Genomic DNA, 24,883 nt, shown 5'->3' on the forward strand with positions numbered 1-24,883 from the left:
TCTTGTCTTCGTAATCTGTGGCTGTCCAGGATACCTTTCTCTCGACTTTAAAATTTCTGGTGCTTTCTTACAAATATGCTCATATCAGTGACTTTTTGTACACATGCATATGTCTACGAAACTTAATTTTATATTCATATTTTTGAAAGTTAAAGAAGGAGGTCTCATTAACCTTCACTTTTCCTAAACTTTGAAAATAAGCAAACCAAATTCTGCCCTTCACCTCTAATGTTTGGAAGATGAGAGTTCCTGTCAGTTAAGTCATCTTTTCTTCATAACTGTAGAGAAGAAATAATCAGACATCACTGACTAGTTCAAACCATTTTTATCAACAATATCTGTAACATAAACAGTTGACTAGTTAAAAATGGGTTGAGACAGTTTTACTTGCAATTATTTTGAACTTTGACATCTTTATTATTTTTACAGCAAAGGCAGCTTTGTTCATTTGATAGCTTCAACTAGTTTTTCTTGCTATTCTTGCTTAGGCAGTGTAGGGGTGGGGACAGATGAGTGCAAGAGAAATGAGTGTGACTAATGGAAGCATAGCCTGTCTTTTGGGAGGGCTGAATTCTGGGAGTGGGGAAGGGCGTAGGGCATTGGGCCAAGGCCCATCCTGGTGGATTCAAGGACACACCCTGCGCTCCCTTGGCGGAACACGGGTTCTGTGTGTGGTCTCTCAAAGCTCTTGCCTTCCCCCACGAGATAGTGCCCTGTCGCCAGGGGCTGGTGGGAGGAGACCTTGCTCCACCTTTGCAGATTTCCCTCCCTTCTAGACACCAAGCTCACCAATGGCAATTCCTTGAAAACAAGGATTTTTCAGGATAATTAAACATTTGATAGTGTGAAAAGGAATCTTCAGGGTGAACTGAGGCAAGGGTTGTTGGTGGTCAAACTCCCTGCAGCTTTCTGGGAAAGCAATAGTAGATGCTACAATTTCTGCTCTACGGCCTTCACCTTCCTAGCTCATCTAGAAATGTCTACCCTGGCCAAGTCTGTTCTCCACCCTTTGGGCTGGAGCAGGTGTAGGGGGGCTTTCTGTCCAGAGCTTTGCCAGGAAGCCGCTCACTCCATTCCCAAGAACACCTCATCCTCACCTGGCATTTTCACTTCTCCCTTTGCTGGGCTCCAGGATGTGGCTTTCATTTGTGGCCTAGGAAGGGGTGAAAAGGCCCAATTGCAGGGCGATAATTATGATTGTTGACTCTCCTTTAACAAGGTTGTGTCCATTTTCACATCCTCACCACCCTCCTCACATCCTCACCCGCCCTCCCGCCGGGACCACGGTAATCCTAGGAACTTCGCTCTCAGCTACACTAATGCCCACGCGTACCGATCCTAGCTTTCCCCTTCTCATAGTGACGGGAGGCAGATTTCCAGCTGGAGAAACCAGGGACAAGAGAGTCACCAGGCGTCCAGGTTGTAATCAGGGACCCAAGAACCTGACTTTCTGACAGGCTGCTATCTGCCTTGTGGAGAGCTTGAACCCGGAACAATGCTCATTCTAGAAAACAACCCGATCTCTCAGCTCCTGGCTGTGCCCATCTCCTCTAGGAAGGCTGCAGAACACCTGCTTCTGACCTGCTCTCCGGGGCGGTGGTGGTGGTGGTGTGTGTGTGTGTGGGTGGGGGGGGGGGGTTGGAGGGAGGTGGGGGGGAGAGAACTAAGGATTTGAAGGCAGCAACTCACCAGGGAGATGGTGGAGTTGGGGGGGTGGGCACGGCCGAAGCGTTTGAGTAAAGCCTCTTGTACCTGCACGAGAGAGAAATGCCTGGTTATGGCAGCCAAAGTCCCTGCCTCCGGATGTGAGTCAGGCGGGGATTCGGTGGGCAGACTCACTTTCTTGTCCATCAGGCAACCAAACAGCAAAATGAAGACACCCTGTAAAGAGGGATATGGGGGTGAGGGCGTCGAGGAGGAAGGAATCTACCCGTTCCTCTCCTCTTCGTGCCCCTCCCTCCTCCTGTCTATTTCGGTGCTGAGGCCCGGCCCCGGGTTTTGTACATCAGCATCACTGGTGTAAGGACCTTCCCGTGCTTTCCTTACTGCGCACGGTGCAAAGAGGACGGGGTGCTGACAATCCCCGACTTCTCTGGCAAAACCAGGTATTATTTTACAGATGAGAAAACCGAAGCCCCGAGAGGTTTGTCCAAAGTTATCCAGCTAGGAGGAGCTGGGATCCAAACCTCCGCCTTCTAAAACTCCCAGCTGTTTCTTCTGCCCCGTCAGGATGCCACCTTGAGAAGGGAGTGGCAGTGGCTTAGAGCATCTCAAACGGCAGCCAGCACAGCCACCCACCTGGGAGGTGTTGAGAATCGTGAAGATGTAGTGAGGGACGATGGAGACTTCCTCGAGCAGAGTGGCCAGGCCCAGCCCCCAGGTGAGGCCGAAGATGGGTGTGAGAACGAGCAGGGCTTTGATCACCCCCAGAAGGGCTTGGCGCTTCTCCACCTGGGGTCCCTCTGACAGCGAAGGTCTCAACAGCTTCAGCATGGCCATGGCTAGTACCAGCCCGTTCAGGCCCACGATGACCAGCACCGGCCCCACGAAGGTGTAGAGCGCCCCTCCCTTCCCATCCAACCAGCATGCCCCCTCCCCCAGGTATTGCCCTCGGGGTAGATAGAGGCCCAGGGCAGCGCCTGCAAACCCCATCGGGCAAAGGTAGCCGAGAACCACCATCAGGGAGAGGACTCGGCGCTTGGACAGCTGATGGAAGACAAAAAGCAACTGGTGGGCCAACATCAGGGCCTGAGCCAGCATCCAGAAAAAGGTGGCCAGGTAGAGGAAATGGCAGAGGAAGGCAGCAGCCAGGCAGAGTGGGCTTCGGGGCCCCGGAGGAAGCAGGGGGGCTCCCAGGAAGCAGGTGTCCGCGGCCAGCAGGCAGAGCACCACGTTGAGCAGGGCTGCGTGGCGCAAGTAGGCAACTTTGTTCCGTACCACGGCTCTCCACACCAGCCTGTACACGCCCAGGCACACAAGCAGCGCCAGAATGGAGGCCCCCAAGCCCACCTGACTCAGCAGCTCCAGGGTGGGGTTTCCTGGAACAGTGTGTCGGGACATGAGGATGGAGAAGGCGGTGAGATGCCGACAGAGGCACTGAGTGGTGGCGCTGGCATTGGCTGCCTGCACCTGGCACCCTTCACCTGACCAGCCCCCGTTGCCCTGGAAAAGATGGTGATCCCAGAAGACGCAGTGAAAGGGGTCATCTCTGTCCCCAAAGTCCATGATGACTTCTCCCTGGTTGAAGGCCTGGCCACCTGCCATGATGGAGATGGAGAGGACCAGACCAGGAGTGGCGTAGATGGAGCCCCCCAGCTCTTGTCCATAGTTTGAGGGTAGGAGGTGGTCCAGTTTTCGCAGCACCAGGCTAGTAATCGTGAAGTTACTATTGCTAGTAGCCAGTGGGGCCAGAGAGCGTCTGGGAATCTGTGCCCGCAGTGGGGGCTGAGTGGAGAAGGAGACTCTGTAGTCAGCAGGAAGTGTGGGCGTGAGGAGCTGGGTCTGCAGCTGCACATTGGGCAAGCTGAAGGAGAAGGGGTGATCCTGTGGGCACAGGCTGTGTGCCAGGGTCTCCACCGCCAGCAGGAGATCTGAGGCCGCCGAGGGCTTCTGGGCCTGGGTCGGGGTCCACAGAGAACTGGTGTCCATGTCTAGGACCTTGTCTGTGGTTTTCAGGAGAGCCTGTGGCACCCAACAGAGAGATGAGGCCTAGCTGATAGCACCCACAGCACTGAGCCGGGGCACCGGGAACTACAGACCCCCAAACCTACAGTTCCTTGTTCACTGCAAGACCCAAGGTTGGAGAGAAAGGGGAGAAGACAGGCCTATGAGGGAGGTTCTGTACAGGAAGAAGGGGGGGCTGTTGAGCTAACCACTGGGTCATCTTCAACATTGTGGTCTCCTGAAGCACATTCTATCCCTCCGTCTGACAACCCTTCTTCCCCCTCCATCCCTTGGGGTCACCAAGGCCCTAAGGGGGCCCCTCTTCAATTTCTTGACCCCTACCGGTCTGTAAGCTAGGAATGTGGTAGAGGCATAATGTTCTGAATCAGAGCCATGTGCATGTCTGTATACCAACATGTGACACATATTCCCAGACATGAAGAGTGTATAGTGTCATAACTCTTAGTTATTCTTTTGTCTGTGGCCTACGGGTCACCAATTGATGCCTATATTGCGAGCTGGCGTAGGGGAGTCCAGCAAAGCCAACTGTGTTAGTTTCTTCATGTAGGTACTTGTGTGTGCACGTATGTGTGTACGGGGGATTCACATCACATCCACATGTCTGCATGTGAATGGAATGTACGCCTCTGGACTCATGTCTACACATCCCTTCCTACCCTCTCCCCACCTCCCAGGTGCTCCCAACATCAAACCTTCTCCACATCCCATGGCCTTAGAGACTGGCGTCCAAAGAGGAGAGATGGACCCCAGGAGCAGACACTTGTACTCTAGCAAGGCCTGTCGTGTGACAGCCCACGGTGATGTCAGCGGGACAGAGTGCCAACAACGAAGAGCTTCTACCTCCTCCACCCAGCTGGCTCCTGCTGTGGCTCAGAGAGCTTACCTCCAGGGCACTGCGGTGAAGCGGAGTTCCGGTGTCTGCCACCACCTTGGCCAGCAATGTCATGGTGCCCAGCAGTGCCAACAAGTCAGAGGGTGAGCTCACCACCTCTGTCTGCTCCAGCAGCTGTGCCAGGCTCTGTGGCACCTCTTCAGCAGGCCAGCCCTGGCCTGCCCACAGCAGCTGATCCAGACAGGACAGCAGGGGAGGGGTGGCAGTCCTCAGGAGAAAGGGGACACTTCCTCCCCCAGCCAGTCCTTCCTCCCGGTAGCCACACCCCTTCCCAGGGGATCAGGAAGCAGAGAGCGGAGTAAGCCACGTGGAAGGGGCTGACACCAATGTTAGTGGGATGGACCCTTAGGTCTCAAACCTTAAACCATAGATTAAGGTCTGAGAATGGCACACTCCCTCCATGAGAGTCCTGGCCACTCTAAGCCCCCGCACCTACTTCCTGGCTCTGCTAGGGATCCAGTTCAGAGAAGCTGAGCAACCTCTGGGCTGGGCCTCAGGAGGAGGGATTCTAGAGCTGGGTCCTGAGTGAGGAAGCGGGGGTTCACGGAGGCTGTGGCATGTGGGCAGCAGGGAGGGAAGCTTTACCTGGGCTCTCCGAAGCAAGGTCAGGAGCCTTGAGTCTGTGCAGCTGCTGTGGATGGGCCCCCAGGCCCCATCAGGCCCACAAGTCCTCTTCACCATGCCCGTCCTGTTCACGGGACAGGGGGCCTGGGCCACATGGCCAGCCTTGGTGACATTCCAGGCAACAACGGCGGAGTCCTCGGGGCAGGTAGTGTCTCCATCTGAAGAATGTTATCAGGGAGAGCTCAGCAACCGCAGCCTCGCCCAAGGCTCTCCTTGGGCAGAGACCCATGCAGGCTCTGGAACCCGGCCCCGAAATGCCAAGGGGCCGCTCCCAGGGCAAGGAGGTGAGAGGTCGGCCAGCTGGACCTTAAGCCCCACATACCCTGGATGATGGTGACAGAGACGGGGACCCTGAGGGGCGTCAGTCCTGGGCTCTGCAGGTCACAAGTGTATGTGATGTCAGCTGCAGGGCAGTGCTGAGTGGCCAGCACAAGGCACCGGTCACCTGGTGTGCTGAATAAGGAGGCTGAGGGAGAGACAAGAGAAGGGAGCAGTCACAGGCCAGGAACAGACCCAGAACCCAGCAGGCCCAGGTGTGTCGTTTCGGCCTTTCTAAGCGATTTCAGAAGTAGATTCAGCCGGGGAAGAGCAGCGTAGTACCAGGGCACCCAATTACCCAAGACAGAGCTCGGATTTTGGTGACGGACACTCTGGGGATCTCTAACTCGCCCGGGGACTTGAAGCCATAGTTTCCTCGTCTGTCAAATGCACTGTCATCAGGTGAACCTCACAGAGGGTACTGCGAGCGTGTAAGGAGATTGTGTGGAAAAGGGCATTTCGCAGTGGTGGTTACTGTAGTGTTGATAGAACTGGCGTTGCTCTACAGCAGAGATTCTCAACGGGTGTGCCGCGGGGACTTGAAAACATGCAAAACCTGACTATTTAACCAGGGGCACTGACCTCTTTTCTCTTAGATTGTCAAATAAAAAAAATGACAACCACCAACACAATAGCCACCGGGTGTGAATGAATAAAAATTATACCTATTTTTAAAAATCAGACCGGCAAAGTATACCATGTATTTTTTGGTGTGCCATAAAATTTTAGGGACTGGTTTATGTGCCATGGGATGGAAAAGGTTGAAAATCACCGCTCTATCGGCAAACACAGTGTTGGACTTGGACCCAGAACTCCCAGGTGGAACTGCAGCCTCTGCTGCTGCTGAGGTGGAGAGCCAGCTGCCTGCGGAGACCAGCTGCCCTCTCCCCTGCCCCCGACAGCCGGGGCCTTTCGTACCTTCGCTGCCCTCTGCAGGGCTCCAGGAAGCCATGTAGCCCAGGGGTGTGTAGGGGATGCAGCAGCTCAGCTGGAAGCCCGGGGTGGTGGCACAGGAGATGGAGAGCTGGTCTGGAAGCCGAGCCACATCTGTCGCCTGCAGGGGCACCCGCGCCACCTGGTACAGCTCCCACCGGAATCCCTGGGCCTCGAAGCAGCACACGTACTCACCTGCAGACAGACAAACACACACACTCACACACACACACACACACACACACACACACACAACACACACACACACACACACACACACACACACACACACACACACACGTACTGTGGCTCCGGGCTCCTCCGGCCCCCACCTGCACCACAGAAGCTCTGCTGCTTCCCAAGCCACAACCTAGGGTGACCATCTTGGTCTAGCTTCTGCTAACGTCAGCAAGGAAGACCCCTGCCGGCAAAGGGATTCCTAGGAGGGAAGAAGTCTGGAGAAGAGGCCCCTGACCCTTTTGATGAGCTGGTTGCCAAGAATTCTAAAGTGCACCTCCCTCCCTCCCTCCCTCCCTCCAGTACATGCCCTTCCTGCCCCATCCCTGCCATTTCAACAGCTGGAAGAAAAGCACGCACCTGTTCTCAGTTAAAACTGAGACCCTATTTATTCCTTTATAAATGTCCATGTCAACAGGCCTCTTCGCCGTTATGTCCCAGAATGAATACATGGAAAGATGGAAAGGGAAAAGAGGAGGAGGAGAGAGAAGAAGGGAGGAGGAGAGAGTGAGGAGGAGGTGGAGGGGAAGAGAGAGGAGGAGGAGGGAAGAGAAGAAGGGAGGAGGGGAGAGGGAGGAGGAGGTGGAGGGGAAGAGAGAGGAGGAGGAAAGAGAAGAAGGGAGGAGGGGAGAGGGAGGAGGAGGTGGAGGGGAAGAGAGAGGAGGAGGAGGAGGAGAGAGGGAGGAGGAGGTGGAGGGGAAGAGAGAGGAGGAGGAGGGAAGAACAGGCTGCTACCTTCCCACTCATGGGAGACGTTGCGGATGCTGAGGACAGCCTGGCCCTGGCTAGACGTCAGGGACACCTGTGGCCCTGGCCGCAGAGGGATGGGTCTGGGGCTCCCTGTGTGCCGCCGCAGGAACCAGCTCAGGTTGGTGGTCTCCTGGCTCGTGAGGAGGGTCAGGTTCAGCGTGTGGCCAGGCATCTGCAGCCAGGTGTTCAGGCTCAGGCTGCCCGGGACTGCAGGGAGGCAGGAGACAGGGGTCTGTGGCGGGAACTTGCGGGCTTACGTGCAGCTAAGCTGTAACGCTTCTCCATCGTTTTATTGGTTGTGTTGACAGTATTACAGATGTCTCCTATTTTCTCCCTTTTTGCCCGCCTCCACCCAACCCCTGCCTCGCCCCGGCCTTCCCCATACTATTGTCTATGTCCAAGGGTGATGCATATATACATCTATGTTCTTTGGTTAAGCTCTTCCTATCCCCTGACCCCCTGGCTTCTCCATCTTCTGAAGCCCATCCCTCCTCACTCCCTCCCCACCTAGCATTTTTTATTTTGCTTTGTTCCTGGAGGAGTGTGGCTGCTGCCTGGAAGACCCCATCTGTCTTTGGGAACCAAACAGGGAACCTTCTTGGCCTGTGACTTCCCCTCTTCCTTAATGGTTTGTCTCCAGAGCCCTGCTGTTCATGAGCCTCACTACTCAGGACCCAAGCTCAGGCCTCTGATCTGCTGTGATGGCTGGAGCCTTCTCCCACCCGGAGGGGCCACTGGGCTTGGGCCCGCTGGCAGAAATGCAGAGTCAGAGAGGAAAAAACACAGAGCAAGTTTCTTTCACTTGGGCCCATTGCTTTTCAAGTTCTCAACTCTCCTCACCAGGTGGCAGCACCTGGCAGTACCCAGCTGCAGGAGGGCTGAAGACCAGACAGCCACAGGGCCGGTGGTTGTAGGCGGGCTGGCAAAGCTGGTGACGGGAGCAGATGCTGGCATTCCACTGGTATCCAGACAGGCAGGCACAATAGGTAAACCCATCCGGCTTGACATTACACTCTGCAACAGAGGGAAGGGGGAGGGGAAGGGGGCAGGCTGTCTGGGGAAGCCAGCTCGACAGGATCCACAACTGCCTGATGCCTGAGAGGCTCTGGGGCTGGATATCCAGAATAATCCCCAAGTCACAGGCCCCTCAGCCACACCCGCCCATCTGGGACTGCCTCCTCAGCCAGGTTTCAAAGCATCAGGGGTGGGGTGGCGAAGTCCAGGCCCACCACTGTCTGTGCCTTGGGCCCCCCATTCAGAAGATGGAGCAGGAGGGGCAGGGTCTGTCTGGTGGGAGGTGGGGGAGACGTCGGGCCGTGCAGACCCTCCAGGAAATAGGGAGCATCCAGGCCAGCTGGCTGCGGGAGGGCTGGGCACCCATCTTCCCTTCACTCTGAGCCCCTGCCCGTGCAGTGGAGGCAGTGAGAGGCGTGAGGCGGTGAACTGCCCCTACCTGTCGTGAGGCTGAGGCCAGTGAGCGTTCTCGGGGAAGGGGAAGCGGAGGCAGGGGGCAGAGGCAGGGGCCTGGAGAGTGCTGCTGGCCAGCTCCCATCCGAAAACACCAGCTGGACATAGACCGAGAGCAGGACTGATTCTGCAGGAGAAGGGGGGCCGCTGGAGAGGAGAGGCAGCAAGGCCATGGGCCCGCTCCCCTTGGCACCCCACACTGAGCTGGTCTCTGCCAAGAACCCGGAGCAGATCACACCTCCCACAGCCCGTCTAGGCACAGTCGGGACTCGGGGGTATTACCGCCTCATCTAGCTATGAAACATCTGTTTTATGTCACCCTCCCAACAACCCCCATTTAAAGATGAATGATTTTCTCCAGGCCTCACAGACAGAGAGGCAGCATAGGGACCTACCTGGCCAGCTCAGACCCAGTCCTCTCCCTTTGACCCCACGTGCCGACCCTTCATGGCCTCTTCCAGGCCTCTCTCGCCTCATTCCCTGCTCCCTCTCCTCCTCCTTCTCCTCTATCCACTCACCACCTGCTCCGCTGGCTTGGTCCAGCTGCTGCCCAGATTCCCCTCTGGCCTGACTGGGTCCCTAGGACAGAGCAAAGAGGGGAGACTTCCTAGGAGAGGCTGACACCTCTCGGAGGGACACTTTCTTCTCCAAGCGGCTCAGGGGCCAGCCTGGCAGGATACAGTCCCTCTGGAGGTCCGCTTCTTTTTCCTGGAATTAAGTGGAACATTGGGAGGAGAAAGCAGGCTGCTGGCAGGAGGTACCAGGGATGCAGCCCCAGGGACCTGCCAGGGCCGGAACCCAGGAACCAGGCACACCCCAGAGCGTCAACATGCTTTGCTTAATTTCTTCCTGAGTTTACCTGCCCCTGGGCCTCTAGGCTAATGGAAATGGCTGGGTCTGGGCTGCAGGGGGAGGGCTGGGAGAGCTGGCTGGGCCCAGAGGCTTGGGCTTCCATTCCCTCCACAGGAATTGCCACGGGGGTGAGCAGAGGCAGCATCTTCCCTCAGTCTCTGGTTCCTGTAAATTACTCCTCACCAACTCCTGCTTTGCTCAAAGTTTTATATGTATGTGGATATCTACCTAAAAGCAGATATGGATAGAGACAAGGAGACAGAGACAGAGACAGAGACAGCCACCTGAGAGCAAACAAAGATGAAAAAGTAGGAATCTAGACTCGGCCATCTTTCCCCGATTCTCTCCTGTCCTCCATGCCAGCGGGTCCCAAATCTGGAAAGTTTTTCTTTTCGTTTTCAAAATTGTAAGCTTGACTGGAACAGCCTTTATCCAAAGTGGGCAGGCATCGCCGGAGTTCACAGGGACTCAAATAAAGAAACAAAGCTATCCCCACACCCCAGAGTGTAAGACGGAAGTCCCGGAGACCTGATAACCAGCCAGATCTCCAGCCCTTTCCCCTCCACCTATCATTTCAGCCCCCACCTCACTGCCTCTCACACCAGGGGTCCCCACTGTTGCCTCTGCAGACTTCCCCAGGGTCCTTACCCCAGTCTTACTCACAGGTTGGGATGCTCGGGCCACGGGTGGCCGCCCCACCAGGGGGAGAGTCATGGCCAGGAGTAGCACGGGGGCAGCCGAACAGACCATGGCTCAGGGAAGCAGTCCTCAGGAGCCCTCCCTCTGCTGCATGATGCAAATTCCCTCCGAGAAGAGCTGGCCGGACAGTGCGCAGATGGGAAGGGAGGGAAGAGTGGAAGGGAGCCAGGGCTGACGGTGCAGAGGAAGTGCTACGGCCCGTGACTGAGACAAATGGGTGCCCAGGTCACTGTGGGGCCACCTGGAGCCCCCATCCCCCCATGAGAGGAGTCTGTCCAGATTCCCCCTGGGGTCTGGGCCAAGGACTCGGTGAGCAGGAGAGGACTTAGGGGTCCTAGATCACAACCAGCAGTGTATCTATCGGTCAAGTTCGGTCATGTCTCCAAGGATCTGGGAAATCTGGGTTGTTCTGAAACTCCCAGGAAGCTGGATCATTGAGCACAGAGTCAAGGTTAGAAAAGACAAACGTTAGAGCTGATTGTTATCCTCAAATCATTTCCAGATAGACTAGAAACTGAAGTGTAACAAAAATCTGGAAAAATGTTAGGAAAAAGTATCAAGTAATTTCACAAAATGATTTTGAGGTGAAGAAGCCTTTTCTAAACAAGACACAAAACCCAGAAGCCAGAATGGAAATAAATTAGACTGTCTAACAAGATTTCAATTTGGGATGAAAAGGATGGTAAGGTAGAAAAGGCAAAAGACATCAGATTTCTAGCATAATGATTACATAAGGGCGAATCTTATTTTATTATTTTTCAATTACAGTTGACATTCAATAGTATATTAGTTTCAGGTGTACAGCAGAGTGGTTAGGCATTTATATAACTTACAAAGTGATCTCCCTGATAAGTTTAGTACACACCTGGCACCATACATAGTACACTATATTCCTTACGCTGTACTTTACACCCATGTGTCTAGCTTTTAATTGCCAATTTGTACTTCTTAATCCCTTCACCTTTTTTACCCAGCCCCGCTACCTCTCAGCCCACCTGGCAACCTGTTCTCTGTATCTATGGGTCTGTTTCTGTTTTGTTTGTTTACTTTGTTCTTTAGATTCCACATATAAGATAAATCATATGGTATTTGTCTTTCTCTGTCTGACTTATTTTACTTACCACAACAATCCTCTAGGTCCATCCATGTTGTTACAATGGTAAGATTTCATTCTTTTTCATAGCCGAGTAATATTCCTTTGACTATATGTACCACTTCTTCTTTACCCAATCGTTCACTGATGGACACTTAGGTTGCTTCCATATCTTGGCTATTGTAAATAATGCTGCGATGAACAAAGGGATGTATATATCTTTTTGAATTAGTGTTTTGGAATTCTTCTGATAAATACCCAGAAGTGAAATTGCTGAGTCATAAGGTAGTTCTATTTTTTAAGTTTTTGAGGAACCTCTATAATGTTTACGTCAGTAGCTCTACCGATTTGTAATCCCACCAACAGTGCATGAGGGCTCCCTTTTCTCCACATCCTCACCAACACTTGTTTGTTGATTTATTGAAGGTAGGCATTTTGACAGGTATGAGGCACTATTTCATTGTGGTTTTAATTTACAGTTCTCTGATGATTAGTGATGTTGAGAATGTTTTAATATGTCTGTTGGCCATTTATATGTCCTCTTCAGAGATGTGTCTATTCAGTTCCTCTGCCCACTTCTTAACTGGATTGTTTGTTTTGGTGTTAAGTTGTATAAATTCTTTATATATTTTAGATATTAACCTCTTATTAGATGTATCATTGGTGAATATCTTCTCCCATTCAGTAGGTTGTCTTTTTGTTTTGTTCATGGTTTCCTTTGCTGTGCAAAAACTTTTTAGTTTGATGTAGTCTCATTTGTTTTTCTCTTGTTTCATTTGAAAGGGCTAATCTTCTGTCTTCCTGGTGTGTAATTTTTATTTTACACCACAGAAAGACAGGAAATAAGTAAAAAATAGGAAGTCAGTTTACTGAAAAAGAAATATAAATAGTTTGATAAACATATAAAACATCCAACTTAAGATACAAAAATGTAACCCTAGCCAGTTTGGCTCAGTGGATAGAGCATTGGCCTGTGGACTAAAAGGTCCCAGATTCGATTCCAGTCAAGGGCATATGTCCGGGTTGGGGATTGATCCCCAGTAAGGGGCGTGTAGGAGGCAGCCAATTAATGATTCTCTATCATCATTGATGTTTCTATCACTTCTCCCTCTCCCTTCCTCTCTGAAATCAATAAAAATCTTACCTAGCCGAAACCGGTTTGGCTCAGTGGATAGAGCGTCGGCCTACGGACTGAAGGGTCCCGGGTTCGATTCCGGTCAAGGGCATGTACCTTGGTTGCAGGCACATCCCTGGTAGGGGGTGTGCAGGAGGCAGCTGGTCAATGTTTCTCTCTCATCGATGTTTCTAGCTCTCTATCCCTCTCCCTTTCCTCTCTGTAAAAAATCAGTAAAATATATTTTAAAAAATAATCTTACCTAATAACAGACAAACATGTAAACTGACCAAACCTCTGCTACGCCCACAGCCAATCAGAGTGAGTATACAAATTAACCCAACAAAGATGGCAGGTTAATTTGCATATGCAGATGCAGAGCAGCCGGGAGGGGCAGGACGCCTGCTATGAGGTGGAGGGGGGACGGCGGAGGAAGCTACAGGAGCGGTGCTCCAGACAGAAGCGAGGACTTGCCGATCCTGGGCGGGCCGGGAGAGGGGACTTGCTGGCTCCTGGACGGCCAGGAGTGAAGCCAGGAAGGAAGGCCTATTCTTGCAAGAATATCGTGCAACGGGCCTCTAGTATATTATAAAAAAGATATAAAAATGCAAATAATAAGAAAATATTGTCAGCTTCCAATTATCAAAAGACAAGATATTGATTATATTCAGTGTTGACAAAAATGTACTTGCACATAAGCACAAAAATGTGGATAAGGATGTTCAAGGCAGAGTTGTTTGTGGAAGCAAATGAGTTATCTCCATTTCAAAGGGATAGGTTAAGTAAATATGGAATTTCCAAAAAGAGAACATTGGGGGAAGTAGCTGTAAGAGGCCTTAAGTAATATTTGTATTAAATGAATGAAACCCATCAAGACATTAACAGTGGTTGTAATGAAATGGTAGGATTTATCTTTTTCTACTTTTCTGTATTTTTCAATTTTGTGTTCCATAATGGGGAAAATCTTAATAAAAATATCAGATTTTAGTCTCAACTTCTTTCTCATACCGACCAAGTTCAGAGTCCTTCAATTATGCCCAGGTGTCACCGGTGGTCAGGAAGTACCCACAGGGATGAATCAGGGCTTAGGCCTAGGGTGGGGTTCAGACAAACAGCTACTTATTGCTGCCACCTAACTACTCCCAAGTCCACGGTCAACCGTAAGGCTACTGACCTTTGTCTCTCTACATATAGAATGATATTTGGAAACCAATAATTTTTTTCCCTCTGCTGACAGCTTCTCTGAGCTCTGAGTTGCACCCTGGTCAAAGAAAGTCCCCTTTCTATTCTTCTCTGCTTTGATCCTCAGGCCATGTCAGCTGGGTCTTTGATAACAAAGGTTTGCAATCCAGGCTTCTCTTATCTGTATCTGAACAAGTTATCTTAAAACTTCCTTTACTATGTAAACTATTAACAGGTTACTAACTAGTAAAAGTTGCTTAGACCTTTATCCCATATGAATCCTAACTTATTTATGGCCATTAAGTTATTAGAATATGAAATGATAGATTGTTAGAGTGGGACGGGACCTTAGCTGAGATATCATCTACTTCAACTCACACTTTACAGAAAAGGAAAAGTAGTCAAGAGGGGAAACTGATCAAATATCACACAGCTAGTAAATGGCAGGACTAAAAGACTGAAGACCAGGTCTTCTGACTTTGAGTCTAAGGAATCTAGATGGAGGGAATTAAGATAGAGCAATTTAAATATAGAATAGAAAATTCTGGCTACAAAATGGATTAAAAAATTATATAAGATAGAATCTGATTCTCAAGGAAGGCAGTACTTCAAAAAAGCTTTATGGAAAGTCACCTCATGAATACCTTACTTATCTAGAAGTCCTTACTTCAGCAAATGGACCATTTGGAACACAGCTGAGATCTACAAGGAACCAAAGGCCATAGAGATATTGTATTGAAGGGTGTAGCTGGATCCATTAAGCAAGAAAAAGAACTAAAAGGCATCCAGATTGGAAAATAAAAGTAAAATTATCTTTAATCACAGATAACATGATCTTATATTTAGAACATCCCAAGGAATCCACTCAAAAAACTATTAGTACGAATTAAAGTTCAGCAAAGTTACAAGGATATGAGCAATAGGTAAAAGATCATATTGTATTTGTGAAAATTAATAAATAAAACCTCATTTAAAAAGGAGGGAAATGGAACAGACTGACGATTCTCAGAGGGAAACGGGTGTGGGGGTGTGTGGGAAGAGATTAAAGGTATTATATGCATGTATACATTACCTATGGACACAGACAATAGGGTGGCGAGAGCCTGGGGTGGGGTGGGAACTGGATGGAGGGGAGCTATAGGGGGAAAATAGAGGGACATCTGTAATAATCTCAACAATAAAGATTAATTTTTTAAAAAAAGGAGTCAGGAAGCTAGGAGAGAGAACTCTCACACACGTGTCACTTAACACACACTACTGACCCCACGACTGAATGTACCTTGGTGCGTTTGTCAAAATATGATTTGGGCACAGCGATCATGACAGTTATGAAATATGGTATTTTGACAGTGTGCAGAGGAACAGAAAGTACACAGCTGTTTACCCAATTACAGTAACAGCTAATGAGCTAGTCACTGGGGGAGACAGAAAGTTCTAATATAGAAAGTACGTGTTTAAAATTGTTTGATGCAAAAAAGAGAAAAAGAAATTGTTTGATGCCATGAAATGCGTGATCTGTGAAACATGTGACAACAAGAGGCACTTCAACGTAAAGCCAGGTGCTATGTATCTCTTCATAGAAAACGACGCTTATGACATCAAAAATTTAAAGTGCTCAGCCTCTCAAAAGCATGCACGCGCCTTTCTTCGCTCCGTGCAGCTCCTCAACTCAGGGTTCCCACCAGACTTGCAACCAGAGGAGCGGTGGGCAGCGGCAGCTAAACCCATGCACCTGTCTCTAGGGCCTCCTTTTCTCTGACCTTTCAGTGAACCGAAGCAGCCCCACCTCAGCACTTCTGTTGCTTCTTCTAGCCTAAGCTCTTCCTTGTTTTATTGTCCGTTTTAATAAATCTACTCTCAAGAAAAACCCCACCAAAAACTTAAAGAAGTGGTATAAAATGATTCAGATAGAGTAGTAAGAATTTCTGATCGCATATGACTTCAGCATCTAACTCTGGGTCCTAGAATGAGACCCCATACTTGCTGTCCAGAATAGTACAGAAAACCCTGACTCAGCATTTATGTTCAAGTATTTGCCCCAAAGCACAGCTTAGAGAAGTTGAAGAAACTCATGGAATTTCTGATGCTATCTTTGAGTCCTACAAGATGTGGGGAAGACCAGGACATTAGAACAGAATTTTTTCTTCTAGGTAAAACAATTTCAAATCCTCTAAACCAGGGGCCTATCTGATTTCAATGTATAATTCAGGCTATCAAAATCTTAATAAGCTTGAGTATCTGTTAAGCAACATCCCCTATCTATGTAGACCCATCTATTAAAATTTTTTTATAATTTTGGAGGTGTAAGGTGGCTTAGCTAAGCATGAAATGAAATCCTGAAAATATATAGGACAAGATGACTGCTTTGAGTATGAAGAATGTGAGATATCTTATACAAATCACAAAAGACTACAAAATGGTAATATTACTCCATGAAAGAAGAATTATTTTTTTTCCCCCTCTATGAGCAAAGAACTACAGGTTCAGGTTCGAGAAAGGGTAACTAATGGAAAAGCTGGAGTCAGCCAGCTGGAGATCAAAATCAGCGTCATTACTGGAAAGCTGGGTAGGAGATGGTGGTTTCAATCTGAGCCAGATGCACCTCCCAGTCATTCCACCCTGAAGGGAATTTACTTACCCAGACACTGACACAGCGGGCCATCTCCAGGCCTCCCTCTCGGGGAAGGGGGAGCTGACAATGAGCCTGGAGGATTGGCCCCTTCGAAAGAGGGAGCACCCAGAGCTCATTCTCCTTGTCTTCCCCGTCAGATAAGTCACATTTTGCTTGGGGAAAAGGGGGAGGGAATAAAGACTCTATTGCTCTGGGGAGTAGAAGTTCCCTCCCCTCTGTGGAAGGGGGAAAAGAAAAAGGAATAAGCATTCCTAGCTAACACCATGCAGTGGTGATTACAACAAAACTTAATATTCTAGTGAGCAAGCGGAAAAAACATCATTTAACTAATGACAAAATATATAAATAGGTATACTTTAGAAAATATATATTTTTTAAATATATTTTATTGATTTTTTACAGAGAGGAAGGGAGAGGGATAGAGTGTTAGAAACATCGATGAGAGAGAAACATCCATCAGCTGCCTCCTGCACACCTCCCACTGGGGATGTGCCCGCAACCAAGGTACATGCCCTTGATTGGAATCGAACCTGGGACCCTTCAGTCCGCAGGCCGACGCTCTATCCACTGAGCCAAACCGGTCAGGGCTAGAAAATATTTCTGAACACCTTGTTAGAGCCCTACAAAAGTCTGTGTCAAGGGCAAAAACCAGTAGGTATGTGTACTGGAAACCTGCTCTTCCTGCTTATGTTCCACTTACTTTCTTCCCCCCCCCCCCACCCCCCCCCCCCACTTATTTTCTGACTCACTTCCTAGAAACTGTCCTTTACCCATAATTACAGTTTACCGTGGAAATCATTTTATACAGGTTACCCAGCCCCCCTGACTGCAGCAATTTTGTAACTGGGACCTAGTGAGAGCCTGAAGTTGGACCCGCAACATGTAAAACTCAGCAGCTATTGGTTTTCTGTCATGAGGATGGAGAAATGGTCTGAGCTCAAAGGAAAAGTGAAGCTAAAGTGCAGACAGAAACAGAAACAAACATGGAGTCCCCTGTTTTAACTTTATTTTATTCCTGATGCTCATTCGCACCTCCTGATCTTGAATTCCATCAGAGAGCCCAACTTCTTTTCATCATTTCCCTTTTTGCTTGAGAGAGTGAGACCATGTTTCTGTTATTTGCAGCTAAAGGAATGTGTGTTGACACATGCTCAGAAAAGCCAAGGAAGCTGTGATGGTGGAAAAATGGTCATTATTTTTATTTTTATTTTTTTAGAGTTTAGAAATATATATTTGATTTATTTTGAACAAAGGTGCAAAGGCAATTCATTACAGAAAGAAAAATGTTTCCAACAAATGGTGTCAAAATAATTGCATATCTATAATAATAAAAGCATAATATGCTAATTATTTTTTTAAATTTAATATTTATTGTTCAGATTATTACAATTGTTCCTCTTTTTTTCCCCCCATAGCTCCCCTCCACCAGGTTCCTACCCCCCCTCTGCCCTTAACCCGCCCCCCCTCCCCCCACTGTCCTCATCCATAGGTGTATGCTTTTTATCCAAAAAGTGGTCATTATTTAAGATACGGGATTTAAGGGCCTCATGTGATTCAAGATAATCACTTCATCTTTCTAGACTTCAGTTTCATGTCAATAAAATGAAGGAGTTAAATTAGATGGCCTTTGTAGTACCTTGCAAAACTTGTTTCACTTCCTTCTGGCATTCACGGTTTCTTTTCTTTTCTTTAAAGGAATATAGGTCTAACTTTATTATAATACTAGAGGCCGGGTGCATGAATTCATGCACCAGTGGGGTCCCTAGGCCTGGCCTGCGGGATCAGGCTGAAACCGGCTTTCCGACATCCCCCAAGGGGTCCCAGATTGTGAGAGAGCACAGGCCAGGCCAAGGGACCCCACAGTGCATGGATTGGGGCTGGGGAGGGATGCGGTAGGTTGGCCAGCTGGGGAGGGACCCCAGGAGGGCTCCAGGGCGTGTCCGGCCTGTCTCGCTCAGTCCCGATCGAGACCGGACCCCAGCAGCAAGCTAACCTACCGGTTGGAGAGTCTTCCCCCTGGTGGTCAGTGCATGTCATAGTGAGCAGTTGAGAGGCCTTAGCATATCATTAGCATATTACACTTTGATTGGGTGAACGGCCGACTGGTCAACCGGACACTTAGCATATTAGTCTTTTATTATATAGGATCTCCCCTGAAATTTATCAAATTTAATATCCTTGGATTTCTATCCTTGTAGGCATATACCTAAGAGAGTGCTACATACATATTCCATGAAACATGTATAAAAATGCTCTTATGAGGCATCAAAAGCATGGTTCTGGAAATGACCATCAAGAGGAGAATGAATGAATGAATTCACTCTGTCCATACATGTGCAGGTGCAATGAAACGGTCAAGAATACAGTAATGAAGGGTGACCATGAGTGCAAGATGATGAATCCCTGCAATTTCTGGAAGGAAGTTACCCAAGGAGAGAAGGTTCCTGTAATTCTCCAACATCATGTCTCTGGACAAGGTTCTCTGAGCAGGGTCCAGGCATTCCCACTCCTCCTGAGAGAATTCCATGGCCACACCCCTTGGTTTCTCTTCTAGGTTTCTGGCTCCTTTTTCTCTTCTTCTATGTTTCTTTCTCAGGTAAGATCAGTCTTATTTTGTTATTATTATTGTTAATCCTCACCCAAGGATATTTTCCCATTGAATTTTAGAGAGAGTAGAAGGGAGGGGGAGAAACACTGATGTGCCCTTGACTGGAATTGAACCCAGGACCCTTCAGCCCACAGGCTGACGTTCTATCCACTGAGCCAAACTGGCTAGGGTGAGATCAGTCTTGATAAGTCCAGTCCTGGGTGGGAAGGCAGGGATGGTAATTTGACCATCCAGAGCCCAGGTCTGAAAAAGAAAATCTGAGATTCACTCCGGCACATGTGTCTGGCTTTCCTGGTTTCTGATGCAAAACCCACAGTCATTTGATTCATTTCCTTCCTGTAAAGAATGTATTATTTCTCCTTGGCTGCTTTCAAGATTGTTTTTTTTTTAAATTGTTATCTTTAGCAGTTATGATGTGTCTAAGCTGGGCATTCTTTAGACTCATCTTGTTTTGGATTCACTGAGCTTTTTCTACAGGTTTATGTTTTCCCTCAAATTTGAGCATTTCAGCCATTATTTTTTCAAATATTTTTCCTGCAACGTATTCCTTCTCTTCTCTTTCTTGGGCTCAAATGACACAAATTTTAGGCTTTTTGGTATTTTCCCATAGACACCCCCCACCACGACTTTGTTTGGTTTTTCAATCTTTTTTCTCCCTGTTGTGAACACTGATGTTTAATTAAGGGTTTGAGATGGGAGATTATCCTGGATTATCTTAGTGGGCCCAATATAATCACAAGGTTCTTATAAAAGGGAGACAGGAATGAGAGACAAAAAAAGGAGATCTACAACAGAGATTGGAGTGATGGGCTTTGAAGATGGAGGAAGGGACCATGAGCCAAGGAATGCAGAAGCTGGAAAAGGCAAGGAGATGGATTCTTCCCTGAAGTCTTCAGAAAAATGCAATGCCGCTGACATCTTGATCTTAACTCTGTAAGTTTTATTTCAGACTTCTGACCCTTGAACAGTAAAATACTACATTTGTTTTGTGTTAAGCCATAATATTTGTAATTTGTTACAGCAGCAATAGAAAATTAATTCAGAGCCCATGCAGTAGTCTAAAAATGTTGGGTTATTATATTTTTCAGTTCTAATATTTTTATTCAGTTCTTTATATTTTCTATTTCATCACTGTAACTTTTCATTAATTTCAAGTGTTCATACTTAACAATGACATTTTTAGAATAGTTGCTTTAATGTCTTTTTCTGATAAATTCCAGCATCTGTGGCATTTGAGCATTGGTGTTTGATTTATTTTTTTCACATGTAAGTTGAGATTTCCTGATTCTTCATATGCAAAGAAATTTTGGATTGTATCCTGGACATATGAGACCATGGATGTTGTTTAAGCCTTACGGAAAACGTTGATATTTTTGTGTTAGGAGGCAATTGACTTGTTTTGGTTCAGGTCACAAGTTCTGACCAACCCACTGTGGATTGTTTTCAACATCAGTTCCCTCTTCAAGTCTTTGCAGTGCTATTCAGATCTGCTGCATATATGTGCCACCCAGTGGCCAGTCTGGGACCCGGGGGATGACCTATTTCTTAGAGCAGTTCTAAGTCTATGGTATGCTCTATAGGGTCAGATCCATGCATGTACAACTGGGAGATGATCTCGAGAGTTCATAAAACTCTATGGGCTCATCTTCCTGAACTCTCCTCTCAATTTACTCAAGTTTACCTGAAATAATACTCTAGTCAAAGCAGCATGCACAGTATTCTTTCTGCCGTTGATGAGCAGATGAAGTCCTTATCAAATGGCGCTGCTCATTCTGTGGAATGATGACAGAATGTCTGTGTCCTGTACACTCTGGAACATGGTGACATTCTATTTTGTCCCCATCATGGTAAAACGAAAGCTTATGAGGTTTGTCCCTTCTCTAGTCTGAGGCAATGTCCTTAACCGCTAGCCAGCATTCATAGTCTTTTTCATCTAGAAACTTAGCTGTGAAATATGGCAAGCTTGAGATAATTCTTTGCAACAGTGGATATTCCATTTCAAAGTCTAAGCAGCTCAACACTCCACAGAAACAGTGATGAAACCCTTCAGCTGTAGAAACTCTGGACCTTTTGAAAATATGCAGATATTGGAATGAACTTTCATGAAACCATGTGAATCCTGATCCAAATGATTTTTGAACTGATATGTTCCGGCCAAAAGCAATGATTGCTACAAATTAACCTATTTTTACTGGCCACATTCTTTTAACTTGAATTCAGCTTTAATCTTGAAAAAAGAAATGGTCTCACTTCTGGGCTCACCTTTAATGTAAGAGCATAAGACTCAGAGGAGTGGTCAGGGCTTGTTGTCCAGCTCGGCAACCTAAGATACGGGCTCGAGGAGATGTGTTCCTGGGCGGTACAGTGTTTGACTACATGGGCATCCCCCAAAGTGGAACTTGGCAAACCATTTCTATGATTAGATATTTCAGACGTTCCCACCTGATAATAAGTTGTGAGCTGTTGACATTATAGATGACATTTGCTAAAAGCTAAACAATTGTTTCTGATCATTCATTAATGTGGTTTTCTGATTTTTCATACAAAACATTTAAAAAATATATTTTATTGATTTCAGAGAGAAAGAGAGATGGAGAGAGAGAGAGAGAGAGAGAGAGAGAGAGAGAGAGAGAGAGAGAGAGAGAGAGAGAGAGAAACATCAATGATGAGAATCATCCATCAGCTGCCAGAGACACGTCCCCTACTGGGGATCAAGTCACCACCTGGGGATGTGCCCTAACCGGAATCAAATCATGACCTCCTTTTTCATAGATTGAGGCTCAACCACTGAGCCATGCTGGCCCGGCTAAAACACTGTTCTTTTATTCCAAGCGGGTAGCATTCTTATAATCATCATTAGTTAGTACATGCTTTTGAAAACACTTCTCTAAATGCATTACAGAAGAGCTAAGAATATTCTCAAGTATTCTTAGGATACTCATGTTATTCCTTTTTAAAATATCCTTTACAGGATAAAATCCAGCCTCCTCAAATCTAACTGGTGTAATGAGATAGCTAGAAGCCATATGATGGGTTACAATTGCCAACAGGAAGTGATCAATTACTTTGCAAATGATCACATAACAAAAATGAGGGTGGATACCATCCTCTCTCTTTAACTCTGGGATAGAATTAGTTTGGACCTTTATTTCAGAACTAAAGAATAAATTTGCCCAAAGAGGAGTTTGCATTCAATTAAGATCCCAGTGAATTTGGGCAACAACAGAATACCTACATTAAAAATACAAAAGCAAGCAAATAAACAACTTACAATAAATAAAAATGGCTTTGATTTTAAGTTATCACAGCAATGCAGGCTTGTTGGAAAAAAAAAGAGAGAACAACTGAGACATGTGTAACTGAGAAACGTGTGGCTGGCTCCCTTTCTGGTCATAAAACAAACCAAATTATATACATACTTTCCTTTTGACTGTTTACTTAAAAGGTGTTGTTCCCTGTTCTTATTTTTAAAAATGAAATGAGCACAACTTTTCATATTGCTTTCACACACACAAAAGAAATATACAAGAAAGTTGTTTTTTTTCCTTGAATGTGGTTCCTCAGATTGGTTTTTCTTGCGAGTCTGTGAATTTTAAAAAATTTTTAGAAAGGAAATTTATTAAAGAGTGGTCCCAGAATTGGAAATGACCTTACTGTTGATCAGTAGTAGAATGGATAAACACACTGTAGATAGTTTCACAATAAACTACCATGCTTTAACACCACCCAGAAATGAAAATGAATGAACTAGATCTCTATGTATCGACATGGATCAACCCAAAACAATGTTAACTGGAAAAAATGTTGCAAGAGTTTAGGAACAGTGGGATACTATTTAAGTGCACACACACACACACACACACACATACATAAGCACAAGATAATACTATATTGCATCTGGATATGAACATATGTAATAAAAGTAAAAAACGTGGTAAGAACAATAAAGAACAACTTCAAGATAGTGTTAACTTGGGGGACAAAAAGGAAAGGAGGGTGAAGAGCTGGGGCTTTAGCTGAAGCATAAAAAACAACTCTGAAGCACAATGGCAAAAGAGTAACTTCTGTTAATTCCTGGTGGTGCTTTATGGATACAAGTATATTACTTTCTATATATTAGAGTTAAAGTGGATAATGGCCGAAACCGGTTTGGCTCAGTGGATAGAGCGTCGGTCTGCGGACTGGGGGGTCCCAGGTTCGATTCCGGTCAAGGGCATGTACATTGGTTGCGGGCACATCTCCGGTGGGGGGTGAAAAAAAAAAAAAAAAAAGTGGATAATGATGATGATGGCAATGAACAGAGGGAACAGAGACCCTTTCTTGGTGTTGACTGTTAGGAGAGCACTGATTCATCCTTATGTTTTTTCCTATTAAAAGATAACTTTCTGGATACAATATACAATATGTCTATTATATTATAATATGCATATTACATTGTTTACAGATACCTTCTTTTTCTCTAGTTTGAATCATTTTAATATTTAAAAACAAAAAAGTGAGTGCTGATTATTTTTTCTATTCTTTTCATTTGGCCACGTTTAGCACACATACACAGGTCTGACAGCCAAAAGCACAGAGGAAATGAGCTCCTGCCCTGTTCCCCACAGTCCCACCCTGTGGTTGACACTGCTGTGGGCCCCCGTCCTCTCCAACACACACGGGAATGCACCGTGGCTGCTTTACCCTCTAGCTGTCATGCGTTTGCTCAGTTTCACATCATGTGCATGTCCCTCCCCAACATCTCCATTAAAATAAAAACCAAACCGTTGTTAATGGTCGGGGTACGTCTCTCCCGATGGCAATAGTTCCAACCCTGTAATGAGAGACTGAGGGGGGTAGAGCTTCTGAAAGCTGCGCATTTAAAAATATATATTTTTATTGATTTCAGAGAGGAAAAGAGGGGGAGAGATAGAAACATCAATGATGAGAGAGAATCATTGATCGACTACCTCCTGCATGCCCCACACTGGGGATTGAGCCTGCAACCCGGGCATGTGACCTGATTGGGAATCAAACCGTGACCTGATGTTTCATAGGTCAACGCTCAACCACTGAACCACACTGGCTGGGCAGGCTTTTAAGCCACAAAGAAGGAGAGGTCAAAAGTAGCTCTGGCCTTGAACCTGGCTCTCTCGGGGAACATCTCTGCCAGACTCCATGGTCTGTCCTGCAGGGTCTCATGTAGTTCCCGTCATTCTCTTCCAGCTCCTCCCCTGTCTTTTTGGTCACCTTTTGGGAGCAATTCCTCCTCAGAACGGGGGCAGTGGCAGCACTGGCGTGGCTGTCAGGGACCCCAGCCACAAAGGTGTCTTCTTTCATGAGATAATTATCTCTTCTAATGTACATTTAGGCCTTCATTTCTAAAAGAAAAGTTTTTACTTCTAGCACATATAAAATTTAAAGCACTTATACAAGAGATGGGGTCTTAAAAAAAATTGCCTGTTTTTTAGCTGATTAGGTTCAGTGTATCCACTATCGAGCGTTGGCCTGCGGACCAAAGGGTCCCGGGTTTGATTCTGACCAAGGGCACATACCTTGGTTGCAGGCTCCTCCCTGGCTCGGGCCCTGGTCAGGGCATATGCAGGAGGCAACCAATCAATGTGTTTCTCTCACATCGATATTTCTCTCCGTCTTTCCCTCTCTCTTCTACTCTCCCTAAAAATCAATGGAAAAATATCAAGTGAGGATTAACAAAAAAAATAAATAAAAATAAAAGTTAAAAAAAAAACCTGCCTGTAAAACGTGCTTTATCCTACTTTATTCTTCTTTGGCTTTTACCTATATTCTTATTTGCAAGC

The 24,883-nt window shown here is 47.1% G+C and overlaps 1 protein-coding gene across 1 annotated transcript; it reads right to left on the minus strand.

The window, feature by feature from the left end:
• Positions 1-1,093: 1,093 nt before the first annotated feature.
• Positions 1,094-10,507, minus strand: ADGRF3 (adhesion G protein-coupled receptor F3). Its single transcript, XM_054728037.1, has 14 exons — positions 10,421-10,507; positions 9,424-9,484; positions 8,892-9,032; positions 8,279-8,452; positions 7,796-7,797; positions 7,424-7,670; positions 6,437-6,646; positions 5,523-5,666; positions 5,162-5,358; positions 4,568-4,747; positions 2,299-3,681; positions 1,840-1,881; positions 1,690-1,752; positions 1,094-1,153 (listed from the first exon to the last, which is right to left on the minus strand). The coding sequence occupies exons 1-14, from the start codon at positions 10,505-10,507 to the stop codon at positions 1,094-1,096; spliced, it is 2,991 nt and encodes a 996-aa protein (XP_054584012.1).
• Positions 10,508-24,883: the final 14,376 nt, after the last annotated feature.

This window comes from Eptesicus fuscus, chromosome 16, assembly GCF_027574615.1.
Source record: "Eptesicus fuscus isolate TK198812 chromosome 16, DD_ASM_mEF_20220401, whole genome shotgun sequence".
Classification (NCBI taxonomy): Eukaryota; Metazoa; Chordata; class Mammalia; order Chiroptera; family Vespertilionidae; genus Eptesicus; species Eptesicus fuscus.

Excerpts from the sequence above, each read along its gene's own strand:
- ADGRF3 (XM_054728037.1), bottom strand. The coding sequence starts at position 10,507 with ATGGTCTGTTCGGCTGCCCCCGTGCTACTCCTGGCCATGACTCTCCCC. Across the intron at positions 9,485-10,420 it reads TGGCCCGAGCATCCCAACCT|GGACCCAGTCAGGCCAGAGG; the intron begins GTGAGTAAGACT and ends GCTCTGTCCTAG. Across the intron at positions 4,748-5,161 it reads CCTTGCTTCGGAGAGCCCAG|CTGCTGTGGGCAGGCCAGGG; the intron begins GTAAAGCTTCCC and ends TGTCTGGATCAG.